The sequence below is a fragment of the Vanessa atalanta genome, chromosome 28, assembly GCF_905147765.1.
Source record: "Vanessa atalanta chromosome 28, ilVanAtal1.2, whole genome shotgun sequence".
Classification (NCBI taxonomy): domain Eukaryota; kingdom Metazoa; phylum Arthropoda; class Insecta; order Lepidoptera; family Nymphalidae; genus Vanessa; species Vanessa atalanta.
Window position 1 is genome coordinate 453429 of NC_061898.1, and position 17793 is coordinate 471221.

General features: G+C 36.3%; 2 protein-coding genes across 2 annotated transcripts; one reads left to right on the plus strand and one right to left on the minus strand.

Moving 5' to 3' along the window:
- Nucleotides 1–645: 645 nt before the first annotated feature.
- On the minus strand, nt 646–6828 carry LOC125074851 (zinc finger protein 808-like). Its single transcript, XM_047686308.1, has 7 exons — nt 6495–6828; nt 5497–6144; nt 3249–3338; nt 2864–2968; nt 2169–2291; nt 1914–2036; nt 646–845 (listed from the first exon to the last, which is right to left on the minus strand). The coding sequence occupies exons 1-7, from the start codon at nt 6609–6611 to the stop codon at nt 657–659; spliced, it is 1395 nt and encodes a 464-aa protein (XP_047542264.1). The 5' UTR covers nt 6612–6828; the 3' UTR covers nt 646–656.
- A 1351-nt stretch (nt 6829–8179) lies between these two features.
- Nucleotides 8180–17781, plus strand: LOC125074688 (WD repeat-containing protein 74). The gene is made up of 8 exons (XM_047686073.1): nt 8180–8363; nt 8757–8911; nt 9240–9462; nt 9861–10032; nt 14574–14663; nt 15440–15632; nt 16277–16437; nt 17544–17781. The coding sequence occupies exons 1-8, from the start codon at nt 8300–8302 to the stop codon at nt 17758–17760; spliced, it is 1275 nt and encodes a 424-aa protein (XP_047542029.1). The 5' UTR covers nt 8180–8299; the 3' UTR covers nt 17761–17781.
- The last annotated feature ends 12 nt before the right edge of the window (nt 17782–17793 follow it).

Consider the following 17793-nt stretch of genomic DNA (forward strand, 5'->3'; position numbering starts at 1 on the left):
AGAAATACTTTTTTATGTAGTTACATTAAAATTATATATTTAATAAATATTGTTGTTAATGTATCCGATTTCATAAAGATACTGCACGTATATTTATTCTGTAAGCGTTATTCGTATTGCTTTGAAATTAAATATGGTTTTACCCGCGTACATGATTTTTTCCCGCGATTAGAAATAAAATTTAACGTAAATGGAAGATTTTTGTTAATTTTGATTTAATTACGACCTCAGAATTATAATAATGACAAGATTAACAAATAATTTTAAAAAAAGTGTATTAGTGTATTTATTAATCTTTAGGGTGATTACAAATAAAACGAAATAATTTGCTTAATTTTATAGAAGTTTAATAATAAAGTTAGTCTGTTTTAATATGGATACGACTACCCTGGCATACATAAAGTCCTATGCGTCAACGCATAATTTATAATTATTATTTTTGTTTAATGTATAATTATTATTACTCCATCAATATCAAAAGAAACGAGGTACGTTACATATCCGGTGTAGTAGGGAGTAATTATTTTATTTTTTGCGTATCAACAAAACAAATAAAACGCACAGATTATAAAATATAATTTAATTATTATTTGGACGTATCCTAAAGAACAGGAACGAAAGTCACAGATAGATAAGTAGGTGGGCGAGGAAGTGTCTCAAGTCTGGTTGAGCTGCGGCACGGGCCCCTTGTAGCGGTGCACGGCGCGCATGTGCTTGACGGCGTAGTGGCGGCAGCTGTAGGCGCGCGCGCACACCGCGCACGCCACGCGCGCGCTGCTGTGGCACGCGCGCCGGTGCATGTGCAGGCTGTTGTTGGCCTTGAACGACGCCGGGCACTGCTCGCACTGACAGCGAAAACTCAAACCTCAAACTCAAACTATTGATAGTCAAATTAAACATTACCACCGGTTCGGAAAATGGAACACCCTGACCTGAAACGAACCGGCGAAACGAACTCAGCGGGTCTTTTTTTGTCAATCTAATTAAATTAAATGCATATATTGAATATGAATGAATATAGCTAGGAGGTGATCGTTTATTCCCGAGGTGTGCTAACAATCATAAACTCACTAATTGCACCTTTCACACACAAGCGTTCCTTAACATATTTCTTTTTTTTAATATGGCAAAGGAACCATCGCTTAATAATTATACTGTAGATTATGAAGATTTCTTCCTGAGCGTTAATCAGTAACGACGGTCTCTCCCAACGGATATTAATAAATTAAATAACAAAACTCATCGCTTTCACAATCAGATGGAATGGCACACCGACAGACCATTTGATATTGACTTGGTGCAACGTGATACTCAGTATTGTTGTGTTTCGGTTTGTAGGGTGAGTGAGCCAGTGTAACTAAAGCCACAATATAACATCTTAGTATAAGGAGTGGTTGATATTTCTTTAAGTATCAATGTCTATGGCAGAGTTTGCCAGTCCGTCTTGATGAAATGACATAAAAGTACAGTCGCCTAGGCTTAGTAGTAAACAGTACTGACGCCATTCAAACTTCGGTATGTCTGAGAGTACTTTGAGTATATATCTAGATTATAATGCTTTGGATTCCAATATTTTGGATTTAAAGCCCAGTTTGGACTATAAATAGCGATAAATTTCTGTGGCAAGTAAGTCTCAGTAACATCCAAGAACTTGGAAACGTCAGTATTAACATTCCTTTATCTCGGAAATTAGGAATAGCTTTGGTCCTGCATCATAACTCTCTGCGATAATATCGGATTATGAGAGTGAGGGAATAGGGTGCACTGTGATTGCACACACACACACACACACAACGTGTGTCAATATCTTTTGCACAACGGTAAGTCTCTGTAGATGTATGTATTTTATGTGTTTGTGTGGTGTGTATATGAGACAATGTGTATACGTGAACATAAAAGATGATGAAGAAAACCTTGAACTGTTTCTCGGTGCGATGCGATTGCCTATGCTGGGCGAGTAAGTATGCCGCATGGAATTTCGCCCCACAAGTCTCGCACACGAACGGCTTTTCACCGCGGTGACGTCTCTCGTGATTCTAGTAATTAAAAATAATAATTCATCTCGAATTTAGACTTGCAGATCCTAGAAAGTACTCAAGTATAAAATTAATATTAGTCAGTACGTATATCAATGTAAGAGTAAGAAGGTTTGATATAATCAATCATACCCTCATAGCCATCACACCAGCGCTCTGGAAGTCGCAGTAATTGCATTTGAACTTCTCGTAACCATGCTTCGCTCGGTAATGTTCGTGCAGGCGAAGCTTGTTCCCGAAGCGCTTCCCGCAGTGCTGGAAAATACTGTTACCGTACAGTTTCCATATTTTGATTTTTAAGCATACAATATCAATATAATTGTTTGATGTTCCGCTAACAATTAGAAAGAAAAGAAAAAAAACTAGGGCCACCCACGTTGGACGCCAATTATTGTATAGAAGTATAACAGTGTTAATATTCCATAATAGTGGCGCCCGACGTGGGGCAGCAGATTGAAAGCGCTGTAGCTATCTAGCCCAGGACTCTGGTTTTGGTAAAACCGGCCCTGTAACATAATTATACATAGTTTCGCTTACGTCAAAATCATACTAAGCCATACTAATTTTGCTTTGCGCTTCCAACCACTAGATGGCGTTGTACTAATCCTAGATAACGCAATAGTTTTGCTTATTTATTTGTACAATATATTTATTTACTTTAATAAAGTACGAGTTTTATCAACAGTGTGAAGTTTTAATTTAATATTGCAAGTAAGGAAAAATTAGATATAAAGCTTCCACCGGTTCAGAATGTAGATTATACTATATATAACCGACTAGAAAACCAGTATTATTAGCACAAATTAAATCACATTGTGCTAATGTACCTCGCAAACAGGTCCCAAGCCGGCGTGTTTGACCGCTTTGTGCATTCTCAGGCTTGCCTTCTGCATCTTTTTATGACAAACATCACACTCGGTGAGTTCACGACTCTAAAACGAATTACGTAAGTTGTTAATGATAATTAAGCATTCACTAAAATCAACAAAACATATAATGTTATAAATGTCTCACGGCTCCAACAGCAGGGCAGAGACCTTCGCTAGTTTAAAGAAGGATTAAGTTTATTTCATCCACGCAGTTTAAATGCGGATTGGTACATATTATACAGCAGAATTTGACGACACGTGCAAATTTCCTCGCGATGTATGTATCCTTCATTATTGAGCATGAGACGAATTAAAAAGCAAATAATTTGTTAAAATTTCTTACCGATTCACATGTTCGCCGTCTCTTTTTAACGTTGCAGTTCGTGACATGCTTCACCAACAACTCTTTGCTGTTGAACTCCTTTTTACAATACTGGAATACAATGAATAATAAACAGTCTGAACTCTTCACAATTACGGAAAGTTAAATAATCCTCATTTAAGGTGTTATAATAAAACTAACGACCCATTCCGGCTTCGCACAGGTGCAATACTGATCCTTAATATACTATAGAATGTCATTATGTACAAATTTATTTATTTTCCTGCATTTTAAATCTGGAATATCTTCGAAAATATCCATTTAAATTACATGATGTAAAGGGCCATATTGATCTATATTATATGCACAATGTATTTAAGGTACTTTATTGGATGATAATTATTGCTATATTGCTTTTAACCACTTCGAATATAAGCCATTATTTCTCGTACTCACAATAAACATCTTTAACTTTTACAAAAATTAAAGATTAAAAATTTTCAGTGTAGGTTATCCCAAAGAGATAGATATATACCATCACTTTTTTGTAGATCTTTTTAAGGTGTACAATACCGTAGTACATTATTTTGATCTATCTCGTAGGGTTCAGCCAGCGTTTGTAATGTAAGCGCAAACAAATGTGTTTATTTACGACATCACATTAGAAACGTCTAATCTGTGTTTCTCTACTACATTGTGCATGTTTCATACATATAAACCTTCCTCTTAAATCAATCTATCTATTAAAAAAACCACATCAAAATCCGTGGTGTAATTTTAAAGATAAGCATGTACATGGAATGAAATTATTTTTACAAATATTTCATTATTGACAATATTTAAAATCAAAATATTCTTTTTATTTATTACTTATTTTTTTAATTTGAAAGGTGGCAATACGCTCTTTTCTTGAAGGTTCCCAAGTCGTATCGGTTCAGAAAAACTGCCGGCGAAAGCTGGTTCCACAGAGTGGTTGTGCGAGGCAGAAAATGTCTTAAGAATTGCGCTTTTGTGGATTTTCGGACATCTTCATGCGAGTGAAACATAATTTTGACGAGGTGTCCGAAGGTGAAATTCAGCTGCCGGGATTAATCCAAACAATTCCTCGGAACATTCCCCGTGAAAAAAATTTTAGAAGATACAGAGCGATCCAACGTCTCTACGCAAAACCAAAGGATCAAGGATCAGATCGGAAAGGGCTTGATCGTCGATAATTCGAGTTGCTCTACGTTAGATACGGTCAAATGGAAGGAGCTGGTACTGGGGAGCAACCGCCCAAATGTACGCGCGAGAGAAAAGTGGACTGTAATTTTGGAAAAAGGGGAGTTGCTACCTCAAAACTGGGCTCTGACTTGTGCAGACACGTTCTTCTAGGGAGCGCTCCCTTGGTCTTCATACACTCGAAGAACACAACCAAAGGGATGGGTGATATTACAGGAGAAGGATAAGTCCGTTACACGAGCTAATTTTTAAAGCGCGGCGCACTCACAAAACACACGTTACCGCGGCTCACACGAGAAGGGGAGCAATCGCCCAGGGGTAGAGAGTAGTACAGAGAGCAGTAGTCTTCATTCAAGTAGCCATACAAAAACCCTTTTCAATCGTCATGTTACAGTTTTGAATTAAATTTAAAGCAACAACTGGTTCGGAAAGTAGATTCAACCGAGAAAAACCACCAAGAAACTCAGTAGATACTTTTTTCCACCAATTTAATTACCGAGTATGTCAGTAAAGAACAATTATTTTTCTATATATCCTGCTTAGAAATCGAATAATCCTAACTCCACACTTTTTTATTTTTAATATAATCCTTGTATTAAGTAATATGCCTTATTTATCAATGTGTTTTTTTTGACATGAGCTTTTAAATTCTTTAATCGTAATAAGCGTAAGATTATCGCTCTTAAGTTATAACTTAGTAGAGCAGTAATTTTTAGATTAAAGATTTAAAAATGTTGTTTTAAATTCTTAAGTAAAGTCTACGGTAAGGTAACCTTACTATAGTGTTTGTGTAGTAGTGAGCCAGTATTCACTGGTGAAAGTGACTTACTGAAGAACACTGTGAAGTCACTTACCATAGACCTTTCTTGAGAATTACTAATTCTAATCACATCATCACCATCAGCCCATAACTAATTCTAATACTAATCACTTAAATTAGGTATCACTTTACTTTTCTTTAAATTCTATTTGGGGCAATTATAATTAATTTAATTCATGCTCCAGGTCTAATAAGTAATTATAGAATTAAATCACTATAAATACTCACTCTGCATTTAAAGTTGTCAGTACCATGTATTGATGTTAAGTGCCGGTTCAAATTATCCCTCAAGATGTAATCTTTGCAGAGTTCGCATTTGATCCTGGTGTTATCAGCACCGGGATGGTGTCTCGCCATGTGCATGGCAAAACTTCTCCTGGATAAGTTCTTCTGGCATAACTTGCAAGTAATCCTTGAACTTTTATCGTTATAATCATATAAAACACTTTCTAGTTCTGTACTGATGTCTTTTTTGTCCGTCGCTTCAATATTTTTCTGTGAATTTTGTGCGATTGAATTGTCTGTTAATAATATCAATGGTATGTCATCTTCGTTGTCTGATTCAAAGTTTTCAATTTTAATTTCGACTTCCTTAAATACATCAATATTTGGTAATTTATTGTTAATATTTTGTAATATATTTTGATTATTTTCATTAACTAATTCAGACTTATCATTTGTTATGTGTAATGTTTTTGGTTTTTTATCGTCATTGTCAACAATTATTTCAACTTCTATTTTGTATTCATTGTCTCTCTTGATAGCTAGAAGCACTTTTTCTGCATCTTTACACTTTTTCCTAAAGTCCAGATTACTTCGTAGACACTTTACGCAATATTTACACATGTTTTGAGGAAGTCCATCATTAATTTCCATCTGAAATATTCAGGAAATTATTTAATATTCAATTTCATTTACGAGACAATTGTATTTCAGTGCAAAAATCTTCATTGAAAATATAACACCTCGCATTATTGCCTACACTGGTGACAGGAGGGCTGGTTCATTTCTAGCCCAAAGGATCAGAATTGCAACTGACAACATATTCTAGACGATCATGATTTATACAGTAACTATTTTTAATTCTTATTTATATATAGTGAAGGCCTTAATGTTAATATTTTACCATTTGTAAATAAGAAACCTTTCTGAATTTTTTTAAGCCAGATTTTTCAAAATACTGTTTTATTAAAATACAATATTTAAAAATTATTATAAAATCTCACCTTCACACCTGTAGCTGCGAAAAGCGTATCTACATCGATTGAATCTACTTTATTGGTAAATATCGGACTGAGTTCGTTTTTACCGAAACAAGTTCTACAAATACTAGTGAAATCCATTTTTTTTAATTCATATGATTATTAAAATAACTATGAAGCGAATTATATTACAAACTTAGAAACATTGATGTGTGAGTTATAATCTTCGAAATATTGTTAGACTTAACTAAAAAATATAAATAAAAAACAGTTTAAAAAATATCTAAATTAACTTTATTATTCTCATCACGAATGTAATAAACATTAATTGTAATATTAGGATAGGGATTAATTAATAAATAGTGGTCAGATGACTATTCTTTTAAGTCCAAATTGTTAACATGGTAAAACTATGTTGACAACAATTATATCAACACACAGAATGTCGCTGCTGTATTGTTAAATTTGACGTCTAATAAAATCTAAAACAGTTGAAGCTGACCGTTGAACGGAACGTTAAAATATCCATACCAGTTTAAAATTACCTATTTCAGTAATTAAATTACTCTCAAAAATTATATCAATACTTGTATATTTATTTAAATTTAAAAGTAGTATTCTTTTAACATCGTAAAATACGGAAACAAACTACTTGACTTTATAACACTTAAAATCGAATGTTTAAACGATTCATTAAAAAATACGTTTAAAACACTTTAATTTTGTATTTAAGTTATACGCCTTATTCATTAAAGTTTTTAGTATCCCTGAAAATATTAAATAAGAAAAAAAGGTTCAAAGAAAAAATGCGTAAATGGAACGTAAGAAAAATCGGTTCCACGAAGTTGTTATTAATAAATTTTTATTTAACTTACAAATTGAGTAAAATTAAAATGCTAATAAAATATACAAAATAAAGATTTTGATTTTATTTTGAATATAATTATTGTTGAACTCATCATTACGACCAACGCGTATATAATTTAGAACCTTATATTTATTTAAGTTGATTATAAATTTTGATGTCAATGTTATTTAATTTCGTGATATGATTTTTCTTTCATCTACCTTTAATTTACCTGATTATTTTTCATCTACCGTCTACTAACATAATTTCTTGGTGGTAGGGCTTTGTGCAAGCCCGTCTGGGTAGGTAACACCCACTCATCAGATATTCTACCGCCAAATAACAGTACTCTGTATTGTTGTGTTCCGGTTAGAAGGGTGAGTGAGCCAGTGTAATCACAGGCAGAAGGGACATAACATCTTAGTTCCCAAGGTTGGTGGCGCATAGGTGATGAAAGGAATGGTTAATATTTCTTACAGCGCCTTTGTCATATGGCATATGGGCCACAGGTCCTTTGTCTATAAGTGGTCACCACCACTTATAGACAAATGACCTGTGGCCCATATGCTCGTCCACCAACCAATGCCATAAAAATATTTATATATTTTAATTTTGTACAAATAGCGATGTATTTAAAATGAACTAATATAATTATTATTGTTGAACATGAGCATGCTGATTACGCTACTGACTTAATAAATATTGTTTATAACAATACAACAATTCTATCGCGATCCTGGACCACCTTCCTTCTCATTATATTATCTTAAGAAAAATAAACGCTGAATTTTTTAATACATTAAAACTCACTGTGCCTCAAGAGGCGCAAGAGTATGCGTGTATTGAAAGTCAATGTCAAAATTCAATGAAATGTCACATTGACACAATCCAACGAAATGAGTTTCACGTGTTTTTGAATGAAAATTGTGTACATTTTATGAATAAATTGTTTTAAAATACTATGTGATTATTGTACATCAAAATGGTTATCGCAGAAGACAAAGAAGTTGATATATTCGTAGCTAGTAAAATAGGATCTTTCAAACGTAAGTTATCGTATCTAATGTTTCATTTATTCCGATTTTACTAAAAACTATTATACACTTTCATATAAATAAATCGCGTCAAAGTTTGGTTGCAATTTACTTTTGAATCAAAATCAGCTAATTTTTAAGCTAATAAGCTACTTATTTCGCTTTCGGCGCCGATAAAAATAAAGCTTTATATATAATGTAGTCGTAGGTTTTAGGTATAAAAAGCCAGGTTCCAGCTTGCTTTATGAGATTAGTTTCAGGTGTTTATGTGGGAAAGTGCAACAGACAGACAGACAGAGTTATTTTTGCATTTATAATATTAATATAAATTATTAAAAATATTTTTATGATATTATAATAATGAATTATCTATTATCAGTCAAAATAAATCATTCTTTTTTTTAGATATTAAATACCACACAGATTCAACAAAAAATAACAAGAAATGCATAGAGAATTTGGTTGAAATTAAAAGTTTACAGAAAGACGATGCAATAACCTCTATGGTTTGGGGCAACGAGGAACAAACAGAAATATTGATTGGAAAGAAGAACCAACAGGTAAGTTACAAACCAAACTTTCATATTTACAATTACCGTACTTCAAACAGTCTTGATACTTATGGGGCTGAACTAATGGACGCAATGGCTACATAACTGTTAAAATGTCTTTAGGAGTTTACTCAAATTGATTGAAGTCAAAAATCACATCATTCCTCTTGAATGGTAGATGTGACTGATCACTTTTAAACCAAAAAGTTACCATCTATGTCCCCTTCACGAGTGTTCCCAAAGCGTCTTCACTGTTGTCGGTGTAAAAATCCGCATTTATAATATTATTTTATTCATTGATGGGTTCCCTAATAAATAAATATATTTCACCCCACAGGTACAAGTGTACGATACGATCCAAGGCTTCACAAAATCATACACAGCAGACTTTGGTACAGGCGATATAGTTGGACTCGGCAAGCATAAGCGACGTCTGCTGGCGGCACTGTCAAGTGGCGTGGTACAAATATGGAGCAAGAAAGAGAATGCGGTGGTCAATACTGGTGGTAAGCTGGATAAGATGAAAGTATGTGACCAAGACACCACCTTATTCGCTACTGGTGAGTACTTTAATGTATTTTAAAATAAATTTGAGCCCAGTGGTTAAAACGCGTGCATTTTAACCGATGATTTCTGGATCAAACCCAGCCAGGCACCACTGATTTTTCATGTTCTTAATTTGTGTTTATAATTCATCTCGTGCTCGGCAGTGAAGGAAAACATCGTGAGAAAACCTGCATGTGTCTAATTTCAACGAGATTCTGCCACATTTGTATTCCACCAACCCGCACTGCAGGTGCAGTGTGGTGGAATCTGCTTCAAACCCTCTCCTCAAAGGGAGAGGAGGCCTTAGCCCAGCAGTGGGAAATTTACAGGCTGCTAATGTAGAAAAATGTAAAAAAGAATAAGGGGGGGGGGGACAATATGATCAAATTATAAGTATTAATTAATCATTAAGGTGGTGAAGAAAATGACCTAAAAGTTTGGCGAATTGGAGAGGCAGCTCCATTGTTCAGTGCTAAAAACCTGCCCCATGATTGGCTGCAGCTCAGACGGCCGGTGTGGGTCTCGGATCTGACCTTCTTGAGCCCGGAATTGCTGGCTGTGTGCTCTAGACATGGTTATGTCAGGTGAGTTTAATGATAACAGTAAATAATTTGATGTGCCATGTAATACCGAATTATATCTGAGTGGTTAGTGTAATAACCAGAGATGTTAAGGAGCTCCATAAACGTAACCAAATAATAAGATACCGGGAAATGTAACCAATTTACCATTTACGAAATTCAAAAAAGATTATTAAGACTAAATTAATAAATAAGTCTTATCATTCATTAAAAAGGTACTTTTTAAAAAAAAAACACCTGGATTTAGGCTCGGGTTCCACCACAGGACACTAATTATTGTAAAAACAGCATTGTAAATCTGTTTATTTGAAAAGAGCAACAATGCGAGTTTCTTCTCGCTGGAGGCTGCTTTTTCGAAACGGTGGTAGTGTTTGAATATCGACGATTCAAAAACGCTTCGTTGCGAAGTTTACTTGAATAAACTTGATTTGATTTGATTTTGATTCGAAAAAAGTTTGTCCCGTATCAGAAACCGATAATTTTTTTATTTGTTATAGTTTCGCTTTTGTATAGTGTTATATTTTAAGAGAGTAGCTGTTTGTATGGTTAAAAGTATTTATTATATATGTTTTATTTCTGTGATTATACAATAATATCAATTAATAGCATATTTTTTATTAATTATATATTATAATCTATCATTCATCAAAATATTGAAAAATATACACAAGTACTCATTAGTTAACAAAGTTATAATAATATTCTAGAAAATGACAAAAACATTAAGGACTATTCAATTCTATCTCTTATGTCAACTAAATATGGCTGCCTCGCCGCCCGCGTGTCATTTATTTTCTTATGCCACGTCGTCTGTCCGGTGACGTCACTTCCCAAGCCACGTCACTCAGTCTGCGTTCAACACGGCCTCTCCTGACATGAGAACGTCCTCGTTCTCTTTTGTTGAATGTGTCTGTACTTCTCTGCTAGGCCCCGCTTCTGACGAGGTATTAGGTTGAACATCTTCAGTTCCAGCAACTTGGTCTCGAATGGCCTCATCATTTGATGAGTCTGCACCTACCAAAAAAAAACATAAAACATCTTAGAAGATAAATTACGCTATGAAGCTATTAACAAGTGAGATAGAGGCACAACGTGAAGCATATCTCACAGTTTGTGACATAAGGGAGGAAGCACGACGTGAGGCTATCCCAAATGTACGAGATAGAGGCACGACGTGAAGCATATCTCACAGTTTGTGACATAAGGGAGGAAGCACGACGTGAGGCTATCCCAAATGTACGAGATAGAGGCACGACGTGAAGCATATCTCACAAACTAAACATGAGGGAGGAAGCACGACGTGAGGCTATCCCAAATGTACGAGATAGAGGCACGACGTGAAGCATATCTCAAAAACCAAACATAAGGGAGGAAGCACGACGTGAGGCTATCCCAAATGTACGAGATAGAGGCACGACGTGAAGCATATCTCAAAAACTAAACATAAGGGAGGAAGCACGACGTGAGGCTATCCCAAATGTACGAGATAGAGGCACGACGTGAAGCATATCTCAAAAACCAAACATAAGGGAGTAAGCACGACGTGAGGCTATCCCAAATGTACGAGATAGAGGCACGACGTGAAGCATATCTCAAAAACTAAACATAAGGGAGGAAGCACGACGTGAGGCTATCCCAAATGTACGAGATAGAGGCACGACGTCAAGCATATCTCAAAAACTAAACATAAGGGAGGAAGCACGACGTGAGGCTATCCCAAATGTACGAGATAGAGGCACGACGTGAAGCATATCTCAGGTACATAAGACAGAGGCACGACGTGAAGCATGTCTTTTACTTACTCTCACATTATGCAGCATAGGCTTCAGCAGTTCACTCGCCTCGTCAAGGTATCATGGATCCACAGATCCCTCTGTATGCTCGGCTGTTCCTGACATAACTTATTGTACACACTTCTTGTTGATTGAAAGAACGCTTTCATAAAGTTATGGAAAATCGGACATCAGTTTAAATTTTCAACACTTACATTTAGTAGTAAACCTGTCTTTAATCATGTTACTCAAAATATCATAGAAAAGGACTTTACCAGATTCGACGGGGTGACGGAGTTTGTTAAAAATTATCCACTGTTCAACAATCAGAGGAGGTAAAAGTTGCTCGCGAAAATCAATGCACATACGATGCGTGCCGTCTTTTTTCGTGGCTAAATGAATTCTCTTGCAATCTTTATGTTGAGAAAGTCGCTGACACTTACCTCTACCTAAGAAAGGCGATACGTTCGAATATTTACTGTTTGACATAATACCTTTTTTCTGTTGAAGTTCCCGTTATAAAATATCCTGAAAACTTACGAATAACTTCGTGTAAATGTTGTAAATTATCATCAATAACTTTGGTTTTTAAGGGTATATTTCTATGAGACTCAATCGTAAACACATCAGTCACCTCATTGGAAACATGTTTTAAATATTGACGATTACACGTACGAACGTATGTAGCTTCTTCACGGCTAAGTACATCAGTGCCTATAATTACAGAACTGTTTATAAGTTCTGATGAAACTACGAATAATTCTACCTCTAATGTAATTTCATCAAATTCAATCGGTAAAGTGACATATTGAGTGGTTTCTATTTCTTGTCCTCCTATACCTCTTAAAACACGAAAACATGGTTTCCGAACACAATCAAAATGTTTCAGTAAAGACAAGGAAATTAAAGAAATAGTAGAACCGCTGTCAATTAAAATGTCTACTGGTACACCACATCATTACCGCGTGTATCTTTTTTTTTTTTACAGAAGTTAACATTTTCCCTCTTTCTTGTTTCTGACTTCAATTTAGCAAAACAAGTATCAACGCTATGACCAGACTTTTGCAAAAAGAACAGGGCTCAGTTATCGTAACAGATTTTGAATTAGAACTATTCACATTAAACGAAGAACCTGACCTGACCTACCCACTTTGGCTTTCTTTTTACAAAAAGCCTGCCTATGTCCTGCATGGCCACAAGAAAAACATCTACCATCACCAAATTGACGTTTTCTATTATTAGTGTTACCACTATTAATTTTAACAAAATCATTTCTATGAGACACGGAAGCGTTTAGAGAAATCAGGTTTCACATATATAGAAAATAATTCTACCAAATAATTAGGCATCAATTTCGCGTTAGTCGCTGCAGTGCGTATCTGTGGATCTGTGACACCACGAATAATTATTGTAGACATTAATTCATCACTTAACCCCCGAACGATTCGGAGACGAAGTAACGAACGACGTATATAATCTGCATAGGTGGGATAATTATTTGAATCCGTATTCATGACATCACATAAAATATTTGGAGCGTCGGGTTTTTTGGACATAGTGGCTTAAATTCTCTCTTAAAATTACTCCAACTACGATCTGTTGTAACCCACTCATTAAGCCATAATCTAGCGTCACCTTTAAGACAATTCCCTATACGAGGGAGGCATTAATTATCACTCCTTTTGTTAATAGCTATCGCGCGATCTACCTCACCGCACCAAACATCAATGTCATGAACACTGGGATCAAAGTTAGAAATATAAAATGAATGATTTACCAAAGTATTTATAGAACGAAATGCATCTACAATTCGCTCAGTGGTGGTCATTTCTGCATCAGTGATACCACTCACAGATTGAGTCCTCGAGGAAGACCCTGCGCCTGCCCCATCCACATTCTTTGTCACCTGCGGCGTCCGTGTGCCAAGGTCCGAAGGTACCCGTGTAGTCGCGGCTTCCGACGTTGGCGATTGTTGCACATTATTACCTTCTAATTTATTTAGACGTTCAAGAATCAAATCCATCTGACGTCTAATATTACTAGAGGACTTGTCACGATGCCGGCCATGTCGACTTCGTCCTCTTTCTCGGCTACGTCTTTCACGCTTTTGGTCAGACATTATTAACAAAATACTAACAACGTTAGTATAACCATATAGCATAAAATCTGAAATCAAAAATCAAAGTAATCATCACACGTTTAAAGAGAAAAAATTTAAAAACGTTAAATTCAAAAAAATATATGAAGGCTATGAGCGTCCATGCGTGAGAAATATAAGAAAATGTCAGAAGGCGAGTCGGATAGGGCATAAACCCAATCCCACTTCTGATATAATCTATCATTCATCAAAATATTGAAAAATATACACAAGTACTCATTAGTTAACAAAGTTATAATAATATTCTAGAAAATGACAAAAACATTAAGGACTATTCAATTCTATCTCTTATGTCAACTAAATATGGCTGCCTCGCCGCCCGCGTGTCATTTATTTTCTTATGCCACGTCGTCTGTCCGGTGACGTCACTTCCCAAGCCACGTCACTCAGTCTGCGTTCAACAATATATATATATATTATAGTAATACTAGCAACTCCCCAAATTATTATCATCATTCTTGCCAAATATGGGCATCACAGTATTAATTTTTGGGCTTAAATCCAGGTATGGGTATTTAAATTCAGTTTGCAGGAATCCATGATAGACATTCTTAACTCCTTTGTTTATTTATTCTCCTATTACATTAATATAATCTATGTTTGTACAATTCCAGGTTGTACGACACAAGATCACAAAGACGGCCGGTCTGCAACGTGGAGTTTCAGATGGCTGCAACCTGCATGGCACCTGCCTTCGATGACCGGTGAGTAATGACCATACTATTATAATTATTAACATCATCATCATCCTCCTGCCCTCATCCCAATTTTACTCGGGGTCGGCGCAGCTTGTCTTCCTCTTCCATACTTCTCTGTCAGACGTCATCTCACAAGTAACATTCTTTCTAACCATATCGTCTTCCACACAATCCACTGCTGGGCTAACGCCTCCTCTCCCTTTGAGGAGAAGATTTGGAGAATATTCCACCACGCTGCTCCAATGCGGAGGAATACACATGTGGCAGAATTTCGTTGAAATTAGACACATGCAGGTGTCCTCACGATGTTTTCCTTCACCGTCGTGCACGAGATGAATTATAAACACAAATTGAGCACATGAAAATTCAGTGGTGCTAGCCTGTTTTTGAACCTGAGTTCTAACCACTGGACCAGCTAGGCTCACGAGTAATGCCCACTCGTTCATAATAATTCAAGTTATCGATAGTTTTTTTTCAAACCGATTACTATTACTTGGTAAACTTTAGATGAGACCATGAAGGTTACTAAGAGCTTAACTATCCCTAAAATTATGAATAAATTTGGGTTACTTGGCGGTAGGGCTTTGTGCAAGTCTGAGTCACTCATCAGATATTCTACCACCAACAGCAGCACTCAGTTTTATTGTGTTCAAATTTGAAGGATCAGTGAGCCAGTGTAACTACAGGCACAAGGAACATAACATCTTAGTTCCCAAAGTTGGTGGCATTTTGGTGATGTAATAAAACAAATAATGTCAATGATAAAATACGTGTATTCTCAGGCACGTCCTGGTGGGGTTCGGTCGTGGTCAGCTCCAGCAAGTGGACCTCAGGAGAGGGAAGCCGGACAAGGCGTACAAGGGAGCGGTTGGGGCGGTTTCGAGCGTGGTGGCGGTGGGCGGGAGGGTGTTCAGCACCAGTCTGGACCGACATCTGCGAGTACACCAGGGGGACAGCAAGGAGTTGCTGTATAAGGTTCTATGTTCATATATATTTTTTTATGTATAGCGGCTACTGTGACTGGCTCGTTGGTCAAAGTAAAGACATGGATCCTGAGGTTCTCGGTTCAAAGCCCAAGTCGGACCGATAAACGGTTATTGGGTATTTCTGTCGATAAATTCTCAGCAACAGCCTGGAAGTTAGAAGTGTCTCGGTGCGGTGTGCGGTGGTCGTGTTGAATTTGCCGATCCATTGGATTATGAGCGAGGGAATAAAGTGCACCTGTGTCCGCGCACACATTTGCACTATATATGTCCTGCGTAGTTCTCTGGTCTCCCTTGAGTTTGGCCGCCGTTGACGAAATCGGTCAGAACGACATCACTGTAAGTAGATAAACCGTTGAATAGGGCTCATATAGTAACTTGATTATGTATGGGACGGGCAATCCAACCCAAATCCAATAGAAAAAATCAATCATTTTAATATGGTACCCGAGGCTTAAACCCAGGATGTAAAGGCCTACAGCTCTGTTAGTTACCCTATAGAGCATAAGACAGTCACAAAACATCTGAAGTAAGAAGAGAACCGGTGCGCATCAACAATCACAGCCATCGGTAACACCCCCCCCCCCCCTCCCTTTACCAACCCATCTAACAAAATCAATAAAATACAATTTCCAGCAATACATGACATCTAAGTTGGCGTGCGTGCTGGTTCAGACCGCGACCACGACGCCTCTCAAGAGGGAGGACCCAGAGGTTAAAGAGGAGGATCAGGTCGAAGGCACGGAGGTGAAGGAGGAAGATATGGACGACATCTTCGAAAATATGGAAACTATTGGGTAAGTGCTAATGACAATTTAGTTTGTGATATTGCCTCGCAATATAAAAATTAAAGATTATATTAAAGATAAAAGCGACTTATTGATATAAATATTTAATTGTATTTTACTTATATACTCTGTAATCAAAATGGTGGAAGAGAGTATCTAATGAAATTCTTACCGGTTCTTCTTGGAGGAATCGACTTCTCGAGCCGGTGTTAGCTTTACATTTAATTTAACACAAACATGACGATACAAAAGTGCTCTTATGAGCCTACTTGAATAAAGAATATTTCAATTTTGAAGCAAACATATCCCCCCCCCCCCCTTCTACTCATCAGTTATGCAACTGTTTTGAGCGTCGACTCAGCAAAATAATAACAGGCTCATCGCAATTACCATTTTAAATGCTGTAGTTGATTTTATATTTTGTGTTATTGGAATAAACCATATAATTAAATGTTAGTTAATTGTCTATGTCCAAATCTTTGATTGCCTTTGATTATTTTTGACTTCAGTATATACGTATAATACTAGTTGCCAGTTTCGCTCGCGTTTTAATGTTCGGTCTTCAGGGGTTAGGTATAAAAAAGCCAGCCCAGCCTTCTTGTAAAGCTTGCTTCACACCGATATTCATCAAGTTCAGTTAAATAGTTCGGAAGAGAAAGAGCAACAGACAGACAGATAGTCAGAGTTTCGTTTCTCATTCATAATATTTGTAAAGATTTATTATCATACAATCTGTGCCCGCGACTTCGTGCGCTTTTGAATTTAACAAAAAAGTTATTATTGTAGCCTAAGTTACGAGTTATTACATCAGCTATCTGTCAGTGAAAGTCCCGTCAAAATCGGTCCAGCCGTTCCAGAGATTAGCCGGAACATACAGACAGACAAAAATTGAAATAAATGTTATTTTGGTATATGTACCGTGTATACATACATATGCATTTAGTAAAAAGCGGTTATTTTAATATTACAAACAGACACTCCAATTTTATTATATGTATAGTAGATATTAATTAGTATATATTTTGCTACAGTACCAGTGTTCAAGATAACATACCATCAGGTGGTCAAACTATTCAAAATACTTAACTAAAAAACATATAATTTAATTCTTACAGTGAAAAACCAAGTTTGAAACGAAATGGAGACACTGGAATAACAGAGACGAAGAAAATGAAGCCGTCGACAGAGGGCAGCACTGTAGATATTGAGGATAAGGAAGAAGACCCCGAGGAGGCGATCGTGAAACTCCTTCGAAGCACTGAGAAGCAAAAGAAGAGAATGGAAAAGAAGAAACGAGAGAAGAAGGCAAAGAGCGTGTTTCATAATGCTTAGAATAAATATCTTTGTTACCAATGTTTGTTGTTA